The 17,684-nt window shown below is 31.7% G+C and overlaps 2 protein-coding genes across 5 annotated transcripts; one reads left to right on the top strand and one right to left on the bottom strand.

Annotated features, from left to right (window-relative positions):
- Nucleotides 1-774: 774 nt before the first annotated feature.
- Nucleotides 775-2,040, bottom strand: LOC106709777 (dynein light chain Tctex-type). The gene is made up of 3 exons (XM_014501654.2): nt 1,897-2,040; nt 1,654-1,819; nt 775-1,034 (listed from the first exon to the last, which is right to left on the bottom strand). Exons 1-3 carry the CDS (start codon nt 1,930-1,932, stop codon nt 886-888), a joined length of 351 nt encoding a protein of 116 aa, XP_014357140.1. The 5' UTR covers nt 1,933-2,040; the 3' UTR covers nt 775-885.
- Nucleotides 2,041-2,303: 263 nt separating this feature from the next.
- LOC106709796 (palmitoyltransferase ZDHHC15B) lies at nt 2,304-16,655 on the top strand. 4 transcript variants are annotated; one of them, XM_014501677.2, is made up of 9 exons: nt 2,304-2,514; nt 2,595-2,716; nt 3,624-3,730; nt 4,141-4,378; nt 8,544-8,682; nt 9,335-9,412; nt 9,730-9,856; nt 13,075-13,179; nt 14,951-15,098. In XM_014501677.2, the coding sequence occupies exons 1-9, from the start codon at nt 2,349-2,351 to the stop codon at nt 15,024-15,026; spliced, it is 1,158 nt and encodes a 385-aa protein (XP_014357163.2). In that variant the 5' UTR covers nt 2,304-2,348; the 3' UTR covers nt 15,027-15,098. The 4 variants fall into 4 exon arrangements, with proteins under 4 accessions (XP_014357163.2, XP_014357164.2, XP_014357165.1 ...); XM_014501678.2 differs by lacking the exons at nt 13,075-13,179; nt 14,951-15,098 and adding an exon at nt 16,040-16,655; XM_014501679.2 differs by lacking the exon at nt 9,335-9,412 and having other exon boundaries at nt 14,951-15,094.
- Nucleotides 16,656-17,684: the final 1,029 nt, after the last annotated feature.

Here is a 17,684-nt window from a genome sequence, read left to right as displayed (position 1 = left end):
GTAATGCATTTCAAACGGATTTGTTTTGCATTTATTTTAAATTTTTGATGTTTTGAATACTGTACGGCTCTTTTTTCTTTAGTGATAACCTTTCGCTAACATGTGTGAGGTTAAGCAAGTAAAATTATTTGAAAGAGTTAAGATTCAAAGCTTTGTTACACTAATAATGGCAACATTTTTTATAGAATGTCAAATCTTATGTAAATTGTCATAGAACTTTGAATCTACAAATGCAGTACACTACAGTTTTTTTTAATGTTACTATGCATTTAAATTGTTGCATATTATATGCTATCTCTAATATACCTAACAAGATTTAATATCCGCCTACAATTTATAAAAAAAAATTGTAGTTCAGTATAAGCTTTTACAATTATTTTCGTGTTAATTTGCAATCAGTTTAAAAAAAATATTATTTTTTCTCAAACATATAACTAAAATGATTGTCTAAAGTGATGACGTTATGCAAAGAGAGACCAATGTTGTAAAAAATTAAAATAAAATAATTTTGGCTTTGAATATATTTATTGTGTAAGAAAATATATCCTACTTACTTAAAATTATGTAATGACTTTTAAACTTAACTTTCAATTGAGGAAAAGAAAATTTAGTACAAAGTGAAAAATTATTGTTACAATTTAAGATCAAAATGAGTGGAATATTTAAACAAACATAATTTTTATATCTAATTCCCATTATATACTATACTGGGTTTTAATTACATCTATTAATAATTAATAATTTAAACAATACATATGATGTAACATACTTATTACTTTTTTTTTAATTGAGCTGTAGTGATAAGCAGCAATTTATGTACAACATGCTTTTACTCAAAATCTATGTTTTTGAACGTTTGTGATTGATATATAAGTGTGCAATATGTTATATGCCGAGACCAAAGACAGAGACAATGCAGTACATAGTCTTGTTTTCCCAACGCACAGTGCAAGATCCATCAGTATTGTTGTCCCAAAAGCATGAAGAGGCTGTGTGAAGTCCAGCACCATTCTTCTGCATAATTGTACAGGTGACTGGAATAGAAAAAAGTTGAAATAAATCTATGACTTATGTAAATTTATAATTAACTGTGGTACACCCAGCAACAAGATCTGTTACCAAATAGGCTGGCTTGATCAGAAAACAAACTTCAACTACACACTAGTTGAAGTTTTCTATGTTTTATTTTATGATTGTGGTGCCAATGTCTTACTTAATTTTTTTTTAATTGGGCCTAAACATACAAGCCTTGACAAATTTTGAAGAGGTGTCATTCAAAGTGATTCATAGAAGTGTTGCATTACAAAGGATTTTATTGTATTAACCTTTTACTTGTTTTAAAACTAAGGACTACATAATGGGAAAAATTTAACAAAATTAGTTTTAAAGATGTTATGTAACATAATTTCAAGATTTATATTATATATTAAAATTGTAGTCTCAATGAGTTTATCCCCACTTAAGTTTAATGTGGCAAAATTTCCTTTATTATAACAGAATATCACAAATTATAAGAAGAATTGCATTTGCTTTATTGAAGACAAAAGCCAACTATAATAAAAAAAAACAAGTACCTGAAAACAATATATTAGAAACGACACTTTTCTTTTATAACCGGTGTTCGCAAAATTGTCCAAAAGGAACGGAACTTACCTATATATTTATAAGGTTTTTGTAACTTTGTTAGCTGGCTCAAGCAAGACTCCACCACTGCCGATGTCCACTGGTTAACTTTATTATGTTGATACGCTGTGCCTCCGATGGAATTTTCGATGGCTTCTTTTATAATTTTACTCACATCGTCAACGATGAATTGATTCTGAAACACGTCATGTCACCCGAATAACAATCAATACTAACTTTCTCTAGCTACAAACTAAATTTATTTTAACTCACCTCTTCTGTCAAATCGCTACATTCTTTAACTTCCATGATTTAATAATAAGTTGTTGTGAGTAATAAAATATTTTGAAACTATAAAAACAACAAAATTTCACGCCACAGGAAGAAATCAAACTTCTAAATAGTTTTTGCTTGACATTTGGTTTTGTTTGGCAATGACAGATTATGTAAAAGTGTCTATGGTGACAAGACTATTCGTCTTTTCTCGACACTTTAAAATAGTTCTTTTGGAAACCATTTGTAATTTACTTTTCTTCGTCTTATTGGGATATTTTTTTAATTTTTTAAGTAGTTAAATTACCTCATTTTAAAATAAAACATTTTTTGATAAATTGATTTTCCCAATTAAATTTTTCCAGCTTGTAACACAATTGGTAACTTTCATTTTGAGGCTGTCATTTTCGTACGAGTTGAATAATGGATATTTTCATAATAAATTGGCATTAATGGCTTCATCCGTTCATAATAACAGGTTGTCATCCCCAAGATCTTTTGGATGTTGCAGGACTTGCAACATGTGGTGTTGGAGAGCTTTTAAGTGGCTCCCTGTAATTTTGGTTGTGTCGATCATAACTTGGTCTTACTATGCCTACGTTATCCAATTGTGCATTTGTAAGTAATTTATCCACTAATAATAATTAAAGAAAACTTTAAATTATTTTCTTCAGCTTCAATATTATTTTATTTTTCAGTTACAATTGAAAGTACTGTCCAAAAAACTATATATCTCCTAGTTTATCACATTCTTCTGATAATGTTTTGCTGGTCGTATTGGCGGACGATTTTTGCGGATATAAAGCAGATTCCCGAAAAAGTGAGTATAATTTTAACCCAAAAATTATCTTTTCATATTTTTTTGCAATAAAGTTAAATTGTCCTTTGTCAGTAAATCATCCTCAGTGAACAAATACTAACAATGTGTATCCATGACCTGAATAATTGCTTGTTAATTTATATTGTCATATTTACATTTTATTTTTATACCTTTACTAAGTGCTATTTAATTTCTAATTGTAATTAATATCCTTTTACATTGTTAAAGATTTACCCTGCTTTGTTTAGATGGTGAAGTTTTTGATAGAAAGTGTTTTTCCTCTCTGATCTCATTATCAGTTTAAAAATATCCAATCTTCTACTTTATGAATTAATTTAATTTTATCATAAATACCAAGATTTTTACATTAATTGATTACATTACCTCATTTGTGGTCATTTACATACTTTATTATTACATCAAAAGGCATTATGACATAGTTATTTATTGTCATAACAGTACAACAATTAACAATATACAATTGAAATTTTTTAAATTGTTAATTTGTACATATTTGCACATTGTGTTTTATATCAACTTTAAATTATTTTTTAATTTCTTCCTGCCTATTTTATTATTTTGTACTGATTATAGTGGAGTTGGTACTTATCTTACTAATAGAATAAATGCAAAAGTATATATGGATGGATGAATGGATGTTTATAACCATAAGTAAAGCTGGGGTTCTTTGGCGAGCTGGGCTGGCTGGAGTAACCTACAGCCTGCCTTCACACAAAATACGCGCTTGTCGTGCAGTTGCGGAGAACTGAGCCCCTACTACTAACTAACTAACTACCATAAGTACTTGCTGAAACTTAGTATAGATGTATAAAGTTTTAGCTAGTATCAAATACTTGCCAAATATATGCTTTTTTGACTATCAATTGATGTTATATAAAATTTTCAGTACAAACTACCTGGTGAAGAATTGGACAAATTGCTTAGTGCTGAATCAGAAGATGCTCAAAGGACAATCTTGGATAATTTTGCCAAAGATCTACCTGTAGTTACAAGGTAATAAACATTGTTTTCCTTCATATTTTTTATAAGGATAAAAAAGCAATAAAAAAAATGGATAGTAGAGATTTTTGAATAGTTTTTATGGCTTTTCGAGTAAACATGTTCAATCTTACCAATGTTTTTTTTTATTTTTTTATTTGTTTAGATGGATGAATGTTTGTTAGAAAGCTTTAGAACTGCAAAACCGATATTGCTAAAATTTAGCGTAGATGTAGAACATATAGACAAAATAACACATCAAACAAAAAAAAACTTTTTTTAAGTAGTTGCGGGCGACAGTTAGTGCCACTATAATTTTCAAGTGTAAATGTGTTCATGATCATTTAAGTTGGCCAACTTGAATTGAAGTCATAATGTATGTTGATCGTAGTGACAGCTTATTGAGCATAATGGTGTTATTGCAGAACAATGTCAGGCTCGGTACGTTATTGCAACCGTTGCGTGCTGGTGAAGCCGGACCGCGCGCACCACTGCAGCATCTGCTCTCGCTGCGTCCTCAAGATGGACCACCACTGCCCGTGGGTCAACAACTGTGTCTGCTTCCACAATTACAAGTTCTTCATGCTCTTCCTCGGTTATGCTCTCATCTACTGTCTATTCATCATGTCAACGTGCCTGCCTTACTTCATTAAGTTCTGGAAGGTAGACCACTTGAATCTTACTATCTTTAAACTTTTTTTTTATAACTTGTAGTGTTTAATTGCATGCAAGAATATCTAGAATTGTGAATGGATTTATTTGTCTTTTAAACAGTAGATAAGCTGCAATTGCCTCATCAAAATAAAAGAAAAAATTTTAAAATTTTTACACGAAAATAATTAAGCTTGGCTAACGGTAAATATCTTCTTTTTCCTTGAACATTTTTCAACATAATATAAAACGTTAGGGTAATTTATATTGTGAAGTTTTTAAAATAGATTGAATTTAACCAAACTACAGACTACTACTGCAAATGCGTGACGTCATATTTAAGGCAAACTGTGACAAGGTTCTGATAACATTCACTCTAATGATATCATTGTTTTAACCAATCACTATTAATCATAATTTTACATAAATATAATTCTATATAAAATTCAATTTTTATGCTGAATGGATTATGTCAAACGTTGCTTGAATACTAATTTTCATTCAACATGAATCATTGAATTTTCTACTGTCTAATAATGTATTTGCAGTTCTGTGCAGCCGGCAATAGATTTCATGTTCAATTAATTCAATGTTCATTAATTTTTTTAGATTATTTTTAGTCCAGTTAGATACAAAAGATGAAACCGTATAAGACTGAAGAATATTTTGATAGTATAGTAATTTTATGAATGAAAGATTCTATTGTTCTTGTAAAAATTTGTGGTTATAGGTATATAAGGATTTTGTTTTAAATAGCCGCGTATGAAAATATTTGACGGGCCTGAAAATAAGATGAAGTACTGTATTTAGAAGCCAAGTTTATCCAATAAAATACGAAATCCCTTGTACTTGTATATTGGTGATTGGAATTTGTATGAAACGCGTTAAATTCTTGTTCAATGAAGCATTATAATGTGTTATATTTATGGTTTTAACGTTTCGCATATACAAGCTTGCGTTATGTAAAAATATATTTATACCTTACATAGATTTATAACTTCAATGTTGCGAAACATAAAATGCTCCATAAATCGTAGTACCAAAATGAACAATATTTCCTTACTATTGATATCTGAACATTTAAATATCTCATAAAGTTAACACTATTTAGTATCACAAGTTATCATAAAACGACAATCTAGAATAGACCTAAATGATGATAAATTATACCTAAAAATTAAAGTAAATTATTTGGACCGATTCTGATGCGCAAGTCTTAAACCTAGCTTATGAGATAGCTACTAAACCCTTGCAAAGGAATACAGCGGTTAAAAGTAAAAATTGTGTAAATTGACTAAGAACCTCCACCCGAAGTCGCATACAAAATTATTTGCAATTTAAGTGCTGTTTTATATGCATTCGGTCGACACTTGAAGCCGGGCTATGAGAAAACTTGATGCGTGATATTGTACCTTGAATATTGTTCTATATTAGATTTTTTTTAGACATGTAGGAATTTAATTCTTAGTTGACAGATATTTTGATAAATTTTCCTACATTCTTATAGATTTAATTTCACTGCCAGTTTTAGAATATTACGTAGTATATAGGAAAAACAACATCAAATTACTAACGCCAACAAATCGAAGCTCTCAGATTATTTATCTATGTATGTTATCAGAGAAATTGCGTACGTGGGTGAAAGTGCAGGAAATTGTAGCGCCATAGACGAAAATATCGTGTCCTACATTTTAACTATATACGTTTAGCGACAACTATTCTCAACACACTTATTAGTTCATCATTCGGGTTGAAAAATATAACGTTTTTTTACATTTCCGCTACACCGCCCGCGTCCGCTCTCTCGTGCATCCTCTATGTTAAAATGATATGTCGCAACTGTCCACAGATGTATCAGAAATACAAGCACGCTCACTGCGATCGTTTGATTGAGAATGGCACATATACTAAACCTTGCATGGACATGATAACCGTAAACAATCTTTTTTTTTCTTACACTTTGTATATACTTTTACAGCTTGCTCTAGCGATAATTTAGTTGTATACAATTAGTATCGGGTCATATTTTATCATTAATTAATTAGTCATAGTAGATAACGTATTGTATAAATATTTGCACAAAAACTTTTTTTTAAAACGTTTATGCTTTTAGTATAATACTAGCTGTCGCCTGCGACTCTGTCCGCGCGGTATTTTAAAAAACTTTATAAGTAGCCTGTGTTATTCCAGACTATGTTCTACAACCGTGGTAAATTTCATCAGGATCTGTTGAGCCGCACTGGAGATACCTTCAAACAAACATCCATCCATTCATCTAAACATTCGCATCTATATATGTAAAAGAAAGTCGTGTTAGTTACACTATTTATAACTCAAGATCGGCTGAATCGATTTGACTGAAAATTGGTGGGAAAATTGGGCTTAGAACCAGGAAACGGACATAGGATAGTTTTTACCCCGTTTTCTATTTTTCATTCCACGCGGACGAAGTCGCGGGTAAAAGCTAGTTTATAATATTAGCAAGATTTATCGCGTATTTAATGTATGGTATAAGCTTATGTTGAAGTCTTAAAATTACTTACATAGATTTGTATCTATTATCGATTATGTTCTATTCCATGTTAATCATTATTTAAATTTTAGTTATGGATGAAATTTATTTCTAATATATGTGGTTTAATTTCTTTGAACTGAAGATTTTGTAATAATTACCGTAAATCTGTACTTTAATTTAAAATTTGTTAATTTTAATTGACCTACCAAATGCAAAACAACTTCCGATGGGATTATTAGTTTCTGAGATTAGCATGTTCAAATTATTCCTGATTTATATTAGTATAAGTTTATTGATTAGGTCTATTGTAACTTTCTTGTTACTTTATAGCGGTTCTTTATCGAGCACTGATAACAATGCTATATTTATTGATCTTTGGTCTTCATAATCTTTGCATATGATATTTATTTCCGTCATGCATTATTTATTACTAGCAACATTGTGTACAACTTTAGAAAATTTTCATGTAGTTAATTAATTTGGTTGTACAAAATAAATTGATTAAATCAGTATTTCAATAGATACATTTTATTCCTTTTAGAAGATTCGAATAAATCTATTAATGTTTTTTTCACATCGCATTATTTGACTTTACATATTAGATTAGTTTTAACTGCGAACATCGAGCCTCAGTTTGAATTTTCCTATATCTTACGAAAAAAGTAGTAATAAAAGAGATTAGATAAACGTAGTAGATAGTAAGTTATGTGTGATGTATGCATAGATAAGAATTTATCAAAAGTACCTTTAGTTAATCCATTCAAAATTTATAAAAATCAGTGATATTTAGCCCCACGTTCTTGAATATTTTAGTTGGCTACATATTCGATTATGTATGACAGCTTATTCCAATTCATCTCTTCTGTAATCATTATCTTCTATAATCTTTAAGAAAAAAAATCTTGAGCCCCGCCCCTCCGTTCCTTTACATTTCACCGATTCCTAAAATTTTGTTTTGCGCAGCGTCTTTTGCGATACGATCCGTCATTAAGTTTGCATGTCAATATATGGACAATCTTTTTCCTCAAGAATCTCATCTCAAGTTTAGTTATCTAGAACGGATGTTGTTGATTGAATACTGAAGAATAACAGCTCACGCGTCTGCTCCCTACCTGCCTCTAATTTGTAATTCATATTTCATGCAATATCGAACGATATTAGCATGTTTACTTTGCATGCGTCTTTCACTCCCTCAGACATTGCGTCAAGCAAATTTGAATTATGTTTTCTTATGAGGACAAACGGTCAAATGGGTCACCTCATGTTAAACAATCATTGCTTAACCATTTGCAACGCCGAAGATAATTCTAGATTTATTAGTTGAATCAACTGTTAGAAAAAAAAGTTGAATAAATATTTTGTTTGAAAAAGTACTTATACTATAGGGATGCAGGCAAGGTACTCCATTGGTCTATTTCAAACTTACAAACGATGCTTGCTACATTTTTGACAAAAACCTAAATGGCTTTATTACTTTTAAAGAGTTATATTTCTTTCTAATTAATGATAATGGTAGAGCTAATAATGAAATGTTTTTAGTATATCATTCACTCTCATTCGATCAGATCATTTTCGATTCTTATTTTCCTATCCAGCGCTACAGGGGTACAGTCGGTCGAAATTATTGGTTTGTCATTATAAATTTATGTTAACTTTGTTTAGGGCGACTTCGGTACATCGGCTAGCTCTGGTCGATACCACGTGGTGTTCGCGTTCTTCGTGGCTCTCATGTTCGCGACCACGCTCGGATCGCTCTTCGGATACCACTGCTATTTAGTAGCACATAATAGGACCACGTTAGGTAAGTTTGCCTTCTTACTATGTTTTACAACTAGTATATTATTGACATCTCCATTCTTTCAAAGTGGATCCACGTTTAGTTTTTTCCATTTTACAGGTGTTCGATATTTCTTTGCTGATATTCTTTGCTTAATTGTTACATTCTTGTACTTGCCTTATTTCTCAATGTAATTAGGTTTATAATCTGCTTGTTGATGTAACCAGACATTTAGATCTAAGTAATGAAGTAATTCTTGCTCAATAGCCACTTGTTCATATTCGCTTCAGCGGTGACCTTGACTTGTATAATAAGATAGTTTTTTAGAGAAATATGTTTTTATACAGTTCCTAATATGGAATTGAAGCAATTCACAATTTTAGTGCGTAGTTAAATACGTACAGTTTTAAATGTATAGAAAATATGGTTATTGAAGCAAATGTAAGAACGTTCATCAAGGGCAATCTGTATAGTGGCCGTTGCAAACCACTTTAAAGCGCAATGTTTTCGTTTGTTTCTGTCGCAAAAGTAAAATGAGGTTTTAATAATAAAGTCGTAAATATTTTAAATCAGTATGTATTTAGTTTTTTTATTATTTAGCGTTTAGTGATGTGACCGTATTTACTGCAATTTGATTAAAAAATATTGATAATCGAAATTGCGATTTTAATTTCAGATGTGCTATTAGCTCGGCTTGGACGAGATCGTCCATCTAGAAAGATCATAAGCAATATTATTACCGCAATGATTGATGGTAAATGTGGTCACATATTGAAATATTGAGAAAATAATATTAGTTTGGTTCTGGACTTGTTATTGATGAAACTTAAAATTACGTAATATAAAGACTTATTAGATTTTCATACTTGTTAGAAATCATTTAACGTTTTAATTGATAGATCATCTTCACTAATATTTCCATAATGGGTCCATGTCTGTTATCAATATAATTTCAGTATTTTCGTAGGAATTAAAATTCATTTTAATGTTTATTTTGTCCCGTTCCCGAGTATAAAGCGATCAAAGAACTTCAAAAAATATGTTTTACGTATGTTGTTTTAAACCTTACAGAAGCGTTCCGAGCTCCAATGTTCAGAGGTGGCGCTGACAAGAATGGTTTCTCCATTGGTGCTTTCAACAATTTCAAAGAGGTATTCGGGAATAGCCCGAATCTCTGGATGTTGCCCGTCTTCACGAGGTAAAGAGAACTTTTTTAATTATTTGTTACTTTTATTTCATCTCTTCGATTAATACACCCTTGTCTTATTAACTCCAATGATTGTCGTATTAATTTTGAAGCAACTCTAGATGAAATTTGCAGACAAAAACCAAAATTGTAATTCTCCGTTGTTGATGCATGCATAGTACATACGAGGGGAGGTCCAAAAGTTCGCGGAATGAAAGGGTTGTCAATGAAATATAACAATAAATTTATTTTTCCTTTTCAATATAATCACCCTTAAGTCTAATACATTTATTCGATCTATGAATTAATTTTTCTAAACCATCGAAAAAATATTTTTTGTCTTTGGCCTCAAAATGGGCCGAAATTGCCTCCTTCACTTCATTATCGTCGGAAAATTTCCTTCCCCTTAGCTCTTTTTTTAAATTTGGAAATAAATAAAAATCGCTAGGAGCCAGGTCTGGACTGTAGGGTGGGTGAACAAGTGGTTCGAACCCATGTGTGTGCAGAGCAGCCATGGCAACTCGGCTCTTGTGAACCGGCGCGTTGTCTTGCAAAAGCAACACACCCTTGGCCAATTTTCCTCGACGTTTTTCTTTAATTGACTCCTTTAACTTTTCTAATATGAGTGCGTAGTATTCTCCGGTTATAGTGGTACCTTTTTCTTTATAATCAATGAGTAATATTCCCTTACAATCCCAAAAAACAGTGGCCATCAACTTTCCCGCCGATTCTGACACCTTGAATTTTTTGGGAGGTGGTGTACCCTTTTTGTGCCATTGCATGGACTCCTGTTTGGAATCAGGTTCAAAGTGATGAACCCATGTTTCATCTCCAGTAACAATCCGCTCCAAAATCTGCACGGGCTCGTCTCCACACAACTCCAAAAAGTGCTTAGACGCGTCGAAGCGCTGCTGTTTTTGAAGCGGCGTGAGCATTCTCGGCACCCATCTTGCACTGACTTTTGTCATGCCCAGGTGGTCGTGCAGGATACGCAAAATAGTTGTATCTGATACTCCAACAAATGCAGATAATTGTTTCTTCTTCAAACGTGTGTCTTCGAGTACAAGTTTTTCGACTTTTTCGACGATGTCTGATGTGGTGGCGTCAGCTGGCCGCCCAGAGCGAGAGTCGTCTTCAATTGAATCTCGACCATGTTTAAAAAGACCATGCCACTTATAAACCATTGTTTTACCAGGGCACTGATCTCCATAAACGGCTTCCATTTCATTTAAAATGGTTTGAACGTTTTTTCCTTGCTTGGTAAGGAATTTTATCACAGCGCGATGTTCAATTTTCTCCATAGTTGCAGTTTGCTTCCGGATTGACTTGTTCAGCAGGCGAGTACTCGTAAACGAATGGCACTATAGGGTTGAAATGTTATATATATACTAATTATGAGTGCCCAATTAGTATGACACTAAGCGAGCTACCCTATCCCCACTCCATCCCCTCCATTCCGCGAACTTTTGGACCTCCCCTCGTACATAAAAAACCAAAAATACCCACAATAAAAGTTATTTCAACTTCTCCTTTCTGATTTAGTTAGAGTTCAGGAATTCTTTATCCTACAGTTTCCTCACCCATTGTAATACTACCCACATACAAAACTCATATAAAAAGTATAAAGTTTTATGAGCATGTATTACACGTTATGGGGTGTATATTTTTCATGTGTGTAAGTTTCAATTTTACTTCGTGTAGCAATCGATACGTCAAAAGCGAAGTCAAATCTCTTCAAATGAATACGTTTTCATACAGTTTAAAACTACCTACATTGTACTTTTTGAATAAAATATCAATTTTTCACCACAATTGGCTTCGTAATTGATTAATCGAACGTATAAATTTGTTCACCCTGTGTGGTTACACATCCAAACCAAACATGTAACGCATGCGGTTGCATGCGTTACATGTTTGGATAAATGTGTGTACCCGTTTTTTTTAGCTAGTTTTGATACAATGAAAGTTTACCTGACGCATGTCAACTAACGTCGCGAAAAAGAAGTGAATGACATTCTTCTAACATGACACCTTAATGAGTGATCTTAACAATACTCTCGGAATTTCAAATTGATCTACATTCAAATTAACAGAGTTAATTATGATTATTTTTAGAAACTCTAGATTTTAAAAATCACAATTTTCTACCAATCATTTGCATATATATATTTATGGTTTATATATATTGTTTTTATGTATGGATGTTTTAACATTATGAAAAGGTGTATTTTGCTTGGCACTCGATCAATGGTACTCTGCACTAAAAAAATTATAAGTTTATATTATTTCAGACATTTTCATCTATTAATTATAAAAAAATAGCGCCTACAAAGACTTTATTGGATACTAATCGTGCACGATAACACGACAACAGATATGATAACATCATAGTGGAATGTAGTGTTGAAATAACTTTGTCATGAATAATTCTAAATAGACTAACGTACGTAGAAAACTTCGTCCCTCGGTTAAAGTCGATGAGGTAGGATGCGTCGTCATGAATTGATCGCATTTCCCGCGAGTCTCATGTGTTTGTGCACGCTTTGTACATACGCAAGTAAATTGAACAACCCAGTTACCGTACCGCATCAATGCTTTTTTGGTGATGAAGCATTTGTTTTTTTTTCTCCCATTAAACTAACAACTAACACTAAACCAAACATGTAACCTGTATCAATAAATGCAATTCGATTAATTACTAAAAAGATTAAATTTTCCTAAACGATAGAATAAAATTAAACTAATCTTTAGCCACCGATATAACTAGTGTCAATTATTTAACGATAGTGGTTTTGAATCCCACAGAAATGAACACTTACGTAGCTATTGATTTTCTTTAACGAAATTATGGCGTAGTAATACTCGCGTTCGCCGCCATTTCGCATAGGCGGTTAACACGTTCATTGCCAAGTCACTATTTTATCTTTTTTTTACGAATTTTACTCGCTTTATGTAAGGTACACCTCGGTAAAATAGTCTGGACTTAAACGACGTTATATTTTCGTTTCAAAAGCGGTGGATATTGAGGTTACCATCAAAAGACTGAGGTCAAGGAGGGTTAAACTTCATTCGTCACAATACTGTTAATACAATGCTCGCTTACATATAAGTAAATAGCTGTTTAACCATAGGTAGTCTGTTAATTTATTCAATGAAACCTCGCGGTGACACGTATCGGTCATATAATTGGCAATGAACGTGTTAAGAGCATTCGGTGATGGTTTTGTCAGCAACGGCGACGGGTGCGAATTCCCCGTGCGCCGCGAGCACCAGCTGCAGACGTTCGCGCCGCAAGACGCCCATGGCTACGAGTCCATGGGCACCACTCGCTCCAGGTCAGAACTCAGTCATTGCCCGCACACGATCGACGCCCACATACCTTGAGGACCCCGCCCCTTTATTACACATATATACACCCTCTAGGTCAAATTTTAGAGTCGTGTAGGTCTTGAAATTACCCTCAATTTTTTTTAAATTTAAGTTTTGGTAGTTTGTAATAATTAAATTATAATAGTGCCAAACTATTGTTGTATTTCAGGTATGATTGAAACATTCCTTTTTATGAATGCATGTCATTATTTTTAAATTCTTCATAACTATCCACTCAGTTACCAATAAAGTAGAAATATAAATTAAAAAAGAAATTATTTTTTATATGGTAACGTTCAAGTTACTCGAATTTATGGTAACATAACTCATCATTCATGTGAGAGTAAAATTTGAAATTGAATAAATGCTTTAAAGTATGTTGTTGTCTAAGAAAATTTATCGCATAATATGTCTTTGAATGACAGCTTCGATGTATGGATTATTTCAAAATATTGGACATACGATATTTCTATTGTATACAAGTCCTTGTGACAAACTATTAACATTATTCGAAATTATTATTTTTTTAATAATTTTTGTTTTTAAGTTCATGGCTAAATCCTCAAGATATGTGAGAGTCAGACGCATATTTATAGTAATAAAATTTAATATGAACATATTTTTTTAAATAATGAATTTAATTATATTATGAGGTTCGCTTTTGTACGCATTTATTTATTTACGAGCTATATACAACACACAAGACTGAAGCTAGACAATTCTTTGTTCATAATTTGTAAGTATGATTTTGTGCGAAATAAACTTTTTGTTGAATTGTTTCGTTTCTTTTATTTATTTTTTTAACAATGGCAACAAACGCTTTGTTCACCCTGGCAACACTGCGCATTAATGTCAGAAGCGCAACGAATACGCTTAGCCTTTACACTAGATTTTTATATTGATTTGCTATGCAATGGCAGGCAAATGGCATACAGTTTTTTAAATATATTTTATTATGAGAGGTTGTGTGATATATAAATTGTGCATTTATAAGACTCGCAATTACTTTAATTTTCGCTCTCAGTTGGTATGTAATTATCAATTTTTACTAAGGCCCGTACCTTTTTAATAGGGCTATAGAAAATACCAAAGTATTGTTCATTACAACTATAATATCTTTAAATGAAAACATTTATTCTTATCTGAATACTTTACACTTTTCAAACTATATTTTTCTTTAAATATTTATTTTTTAAGATATCTACCAGCTGAGGGTACTTTTACTTTTTAATTTAATATTAAATACATTTTTTTTACATTTCCGCCTTTCATGCACTTTTCGGCTTTCTCTACATTATTTGTAAATATAAATTTTTATGAAGACGCTTTTGTTATATAATTATATAATTTATTATATTTTGTTAAATATATTTTTCCAGTTTTTTGGTTGTTTTTTTTTTTTGATTAAGTTTATAATTGAAATTAAAATAGTCGACATAAGCGATCTTCATAACAGCTTATCTAATTAGCTTGTTATTTATTCGTCGCAGTTGATTAAAATCGTCGTAATGGAAAAGAACATTATTAAAAATATTAGTTAGAAACGCGGAAGGAAATAATAAATTAATCAAAACGACCTTCTAATCGCAATTATTCGTTGACCAGTTTGTACAGCAACTTTTATATGAATAGTCATTTTGTATTACGACGCTTTATGGTAACGGCGACATATTACATTATTCAAAATTTCCTCTAAAAAAAGTTGGGGTGTATTGAGAAGTTTTGTTAACATTTTAGCGTGGAGGGCGACCACGAGACTGAGCGGTGGAGACTTTGCCCCCGAAGGGCACGCACCGCCCCGCAAATTGTATAAGGGTGTAAACACATTGACCAATTTTTTTAATTACAATACTTTTAATTATTCAAATTTACATTAAATAAAAAAATTCTAACCTAAAATAATGCTTTTCATTCATTGGCACCAAAATCACGCGTCTGGAGTTTCGATTTCAAAATTTTAAGTCATTCACTTCTTTTTAAGTCTGGTTTATTCGGATTTTGAGACATTTCTAGTGTCCTTATGCATGTTAATTTATGTTTAGCCTATTCGCGTATAGTTACGTAGTAGTCTGGTATGTATAGAAGTGCTGTCATGTCATATTCAACCTGACGTCACTGTTCTCCATTTTGTAATCCTTATTTTAAAAATATTTACTAAGAATAATTTTAGAAAATGTACTAGGCAGTAGAACGTAGAAATTATAGCCTACAAATATTTTTTAATTTATTGATTAAACAAAAAAAAAATTTTTTTTCTATTTATATTTTTAAATTGTATTCATAAAAAAAATATCGTACATAAATTGATATTTTTTGTATTAAGATACGCATTCATCTATCTTTACCAATTTTGTCGTGCATTTGTATTTGTACCAACCTTAAATGTCATACCAACTAAATAACAGAGAAAAGGAATTCTCGAGACACATTGAATTGATCGACGAGTTAGTTGACTAAAGTTGCAATAGAAATTCTCAGATGTTTAGTCCAACAAACTCTCTCTATGTTAATCTTTAAAGCCAAAGACTAACGCCATTATATTTCACATCAAGTTGTTTAAAAATCAAATACCCATACAATATTTTTAAAATAAACATTAGGTTTACACTTTTGCTTTTTAATATATTTTATTAAAAGCACATGCAACATTCACTAGTGTTACCATATGAAAAAATCACTTAGTATAGCAACACAACCACTGACAATTTTTTTGTTAGAGCATCAAACACGCACTAATAGATTTAACCGCAGACAATTTTATACTTAAGCATCAGAAACGAATCACAGACTTTGTAAGTCGACTGTACTTTGATGGTATCCGTGTAGCTATGGAGACGGGATCGTATATCCCCTGCCTCAACCGGATGAAGACACGGAATCCCTCCTGAGCTCAGAGAGATGGGACCGCTGGGGAGAGCGCGCTCGGCCCTTCGATGAACGCGAAAGTTCATCCTACGACGAACTGTGAGTGCTGCCATCATCGACGCAAAGATCACGAATTAAGACGGGTAACACTAAGATCATGTCTTTGTAGCTTTTTATATGCTTATACCTTTTTCGTCATGATTGGCGATTTATATAGGACGCGTTTTGAATTCGATTGTCGGTGTACATATTTCATCTACTTTTAGAATGTTCTAGAACAGCCATTGATGCTGATGTAATTTAGTTTTAAGAGACTAAAAGCTCTAGCTCTGCTTATCTCTACTTTTGAGGAATTACCATGACTTTATCTTTCGTATCCTTAAATTCGCGTTATTGCAGAAATGCAACGTGACATTAAAGATTCGTTTCTCTCAGATATAATAGCGTCTGTTAAAATATACTTAATTAATCTAAAGTACAAGATAATGAGATGGGTAGTAAATTAAAGACTTCACATATGTATTCTTTTCATGGCAAACGCCGTACAAAAAAATATTTACTTAAATTTTCGATGAAGCGAGACTTATTCAAAATATACAAAATTATATTTATAAGATTTGCTCCATAAATATCAGAAAATTTTCCAATTACGTGTTAAGAAGAAAGCAAAATCTTATTGCTTCTATTATTTCTAATATTTTATTACTTTCGTTTTTTATATAAATTATAAGGTAAATGTGAAAATACATATAAAGGTAGGTACTGCGTTTGCTGATGAATTTTTCGATACTTAAATTTATGAAACATAAATTAGTGTAACAGCATTTAGGTATGCTATTAAAATATATTGATAATATCATTATGTATGTTAAAACATATAAGATATATGTAAGTTTATTTTATATGTATAATTGTATGTCAACTGCAGTGACACTTGCATTAACATATATTGTCATCCCACACTTTCTCTTTGAAAAACCAGAGACAGCAATATGTATAACAAGTGTTACTACAATGAAATTTTACTTGTTCACTTCGTACACAAGGCTACGTAAATCTTCACAAGCCGGCGATTTTAGTTGTTAATCGTCTTATACAATATAATGGAATAGATGTTCTTACACAGGCCAGTCTCACCTACATTTTGTTTTTTTTTTCTTTTCTCTCAAAACTAGTCTCTCACTACCTGTTTATCAATCTCGTCGAGAGAATAGTCGCTCTGATTTTCAAGATGGCGGAGCAAATATACAAGGTTCTTGTTATCGTCAAATATCGAAGATTCATCTTGTGTCATCTTTGTATGTACAGAGCGTCCGCTACTTCGATACTCGTGACGCAAGTTTAAAATATTAATTTCGGAGATTTACGTTACTTTGTGTACGAAGGGCCTATGAACACTAAATTCCAAATTACTATATTCATTTATTAATCTACTAATCTTTTTATGAATAGTAGAATATGTAGTTTTATAAATATTTTCGTTCTTTTTAACTATAAATATATAAAGATAATTTAAATATTTATCTGAACAAATAGGTTTAAAAAAATAAACGTGGGTGATTTTTTTTTTCTAATAATATTTTAAACACATGAACCTAGTCAATAG

This window comes from Papilio machaon, chromosome 18 (assembly GCF_912999745.1).
Source record: "Papilio machaon chromosome 18, ilPapMach1.1, whole genome shotgun sequence".
NCBI lineage: Eukaryota > Metazoa > Arthropoda > Insecta > Lepidoptera > Papilionidae > Papilio > Papilio machaon.
Note: the sequence above shows the minus strand (reverse complement) of the source record. Positions and strands in the feature narration are given on the sequence as shown.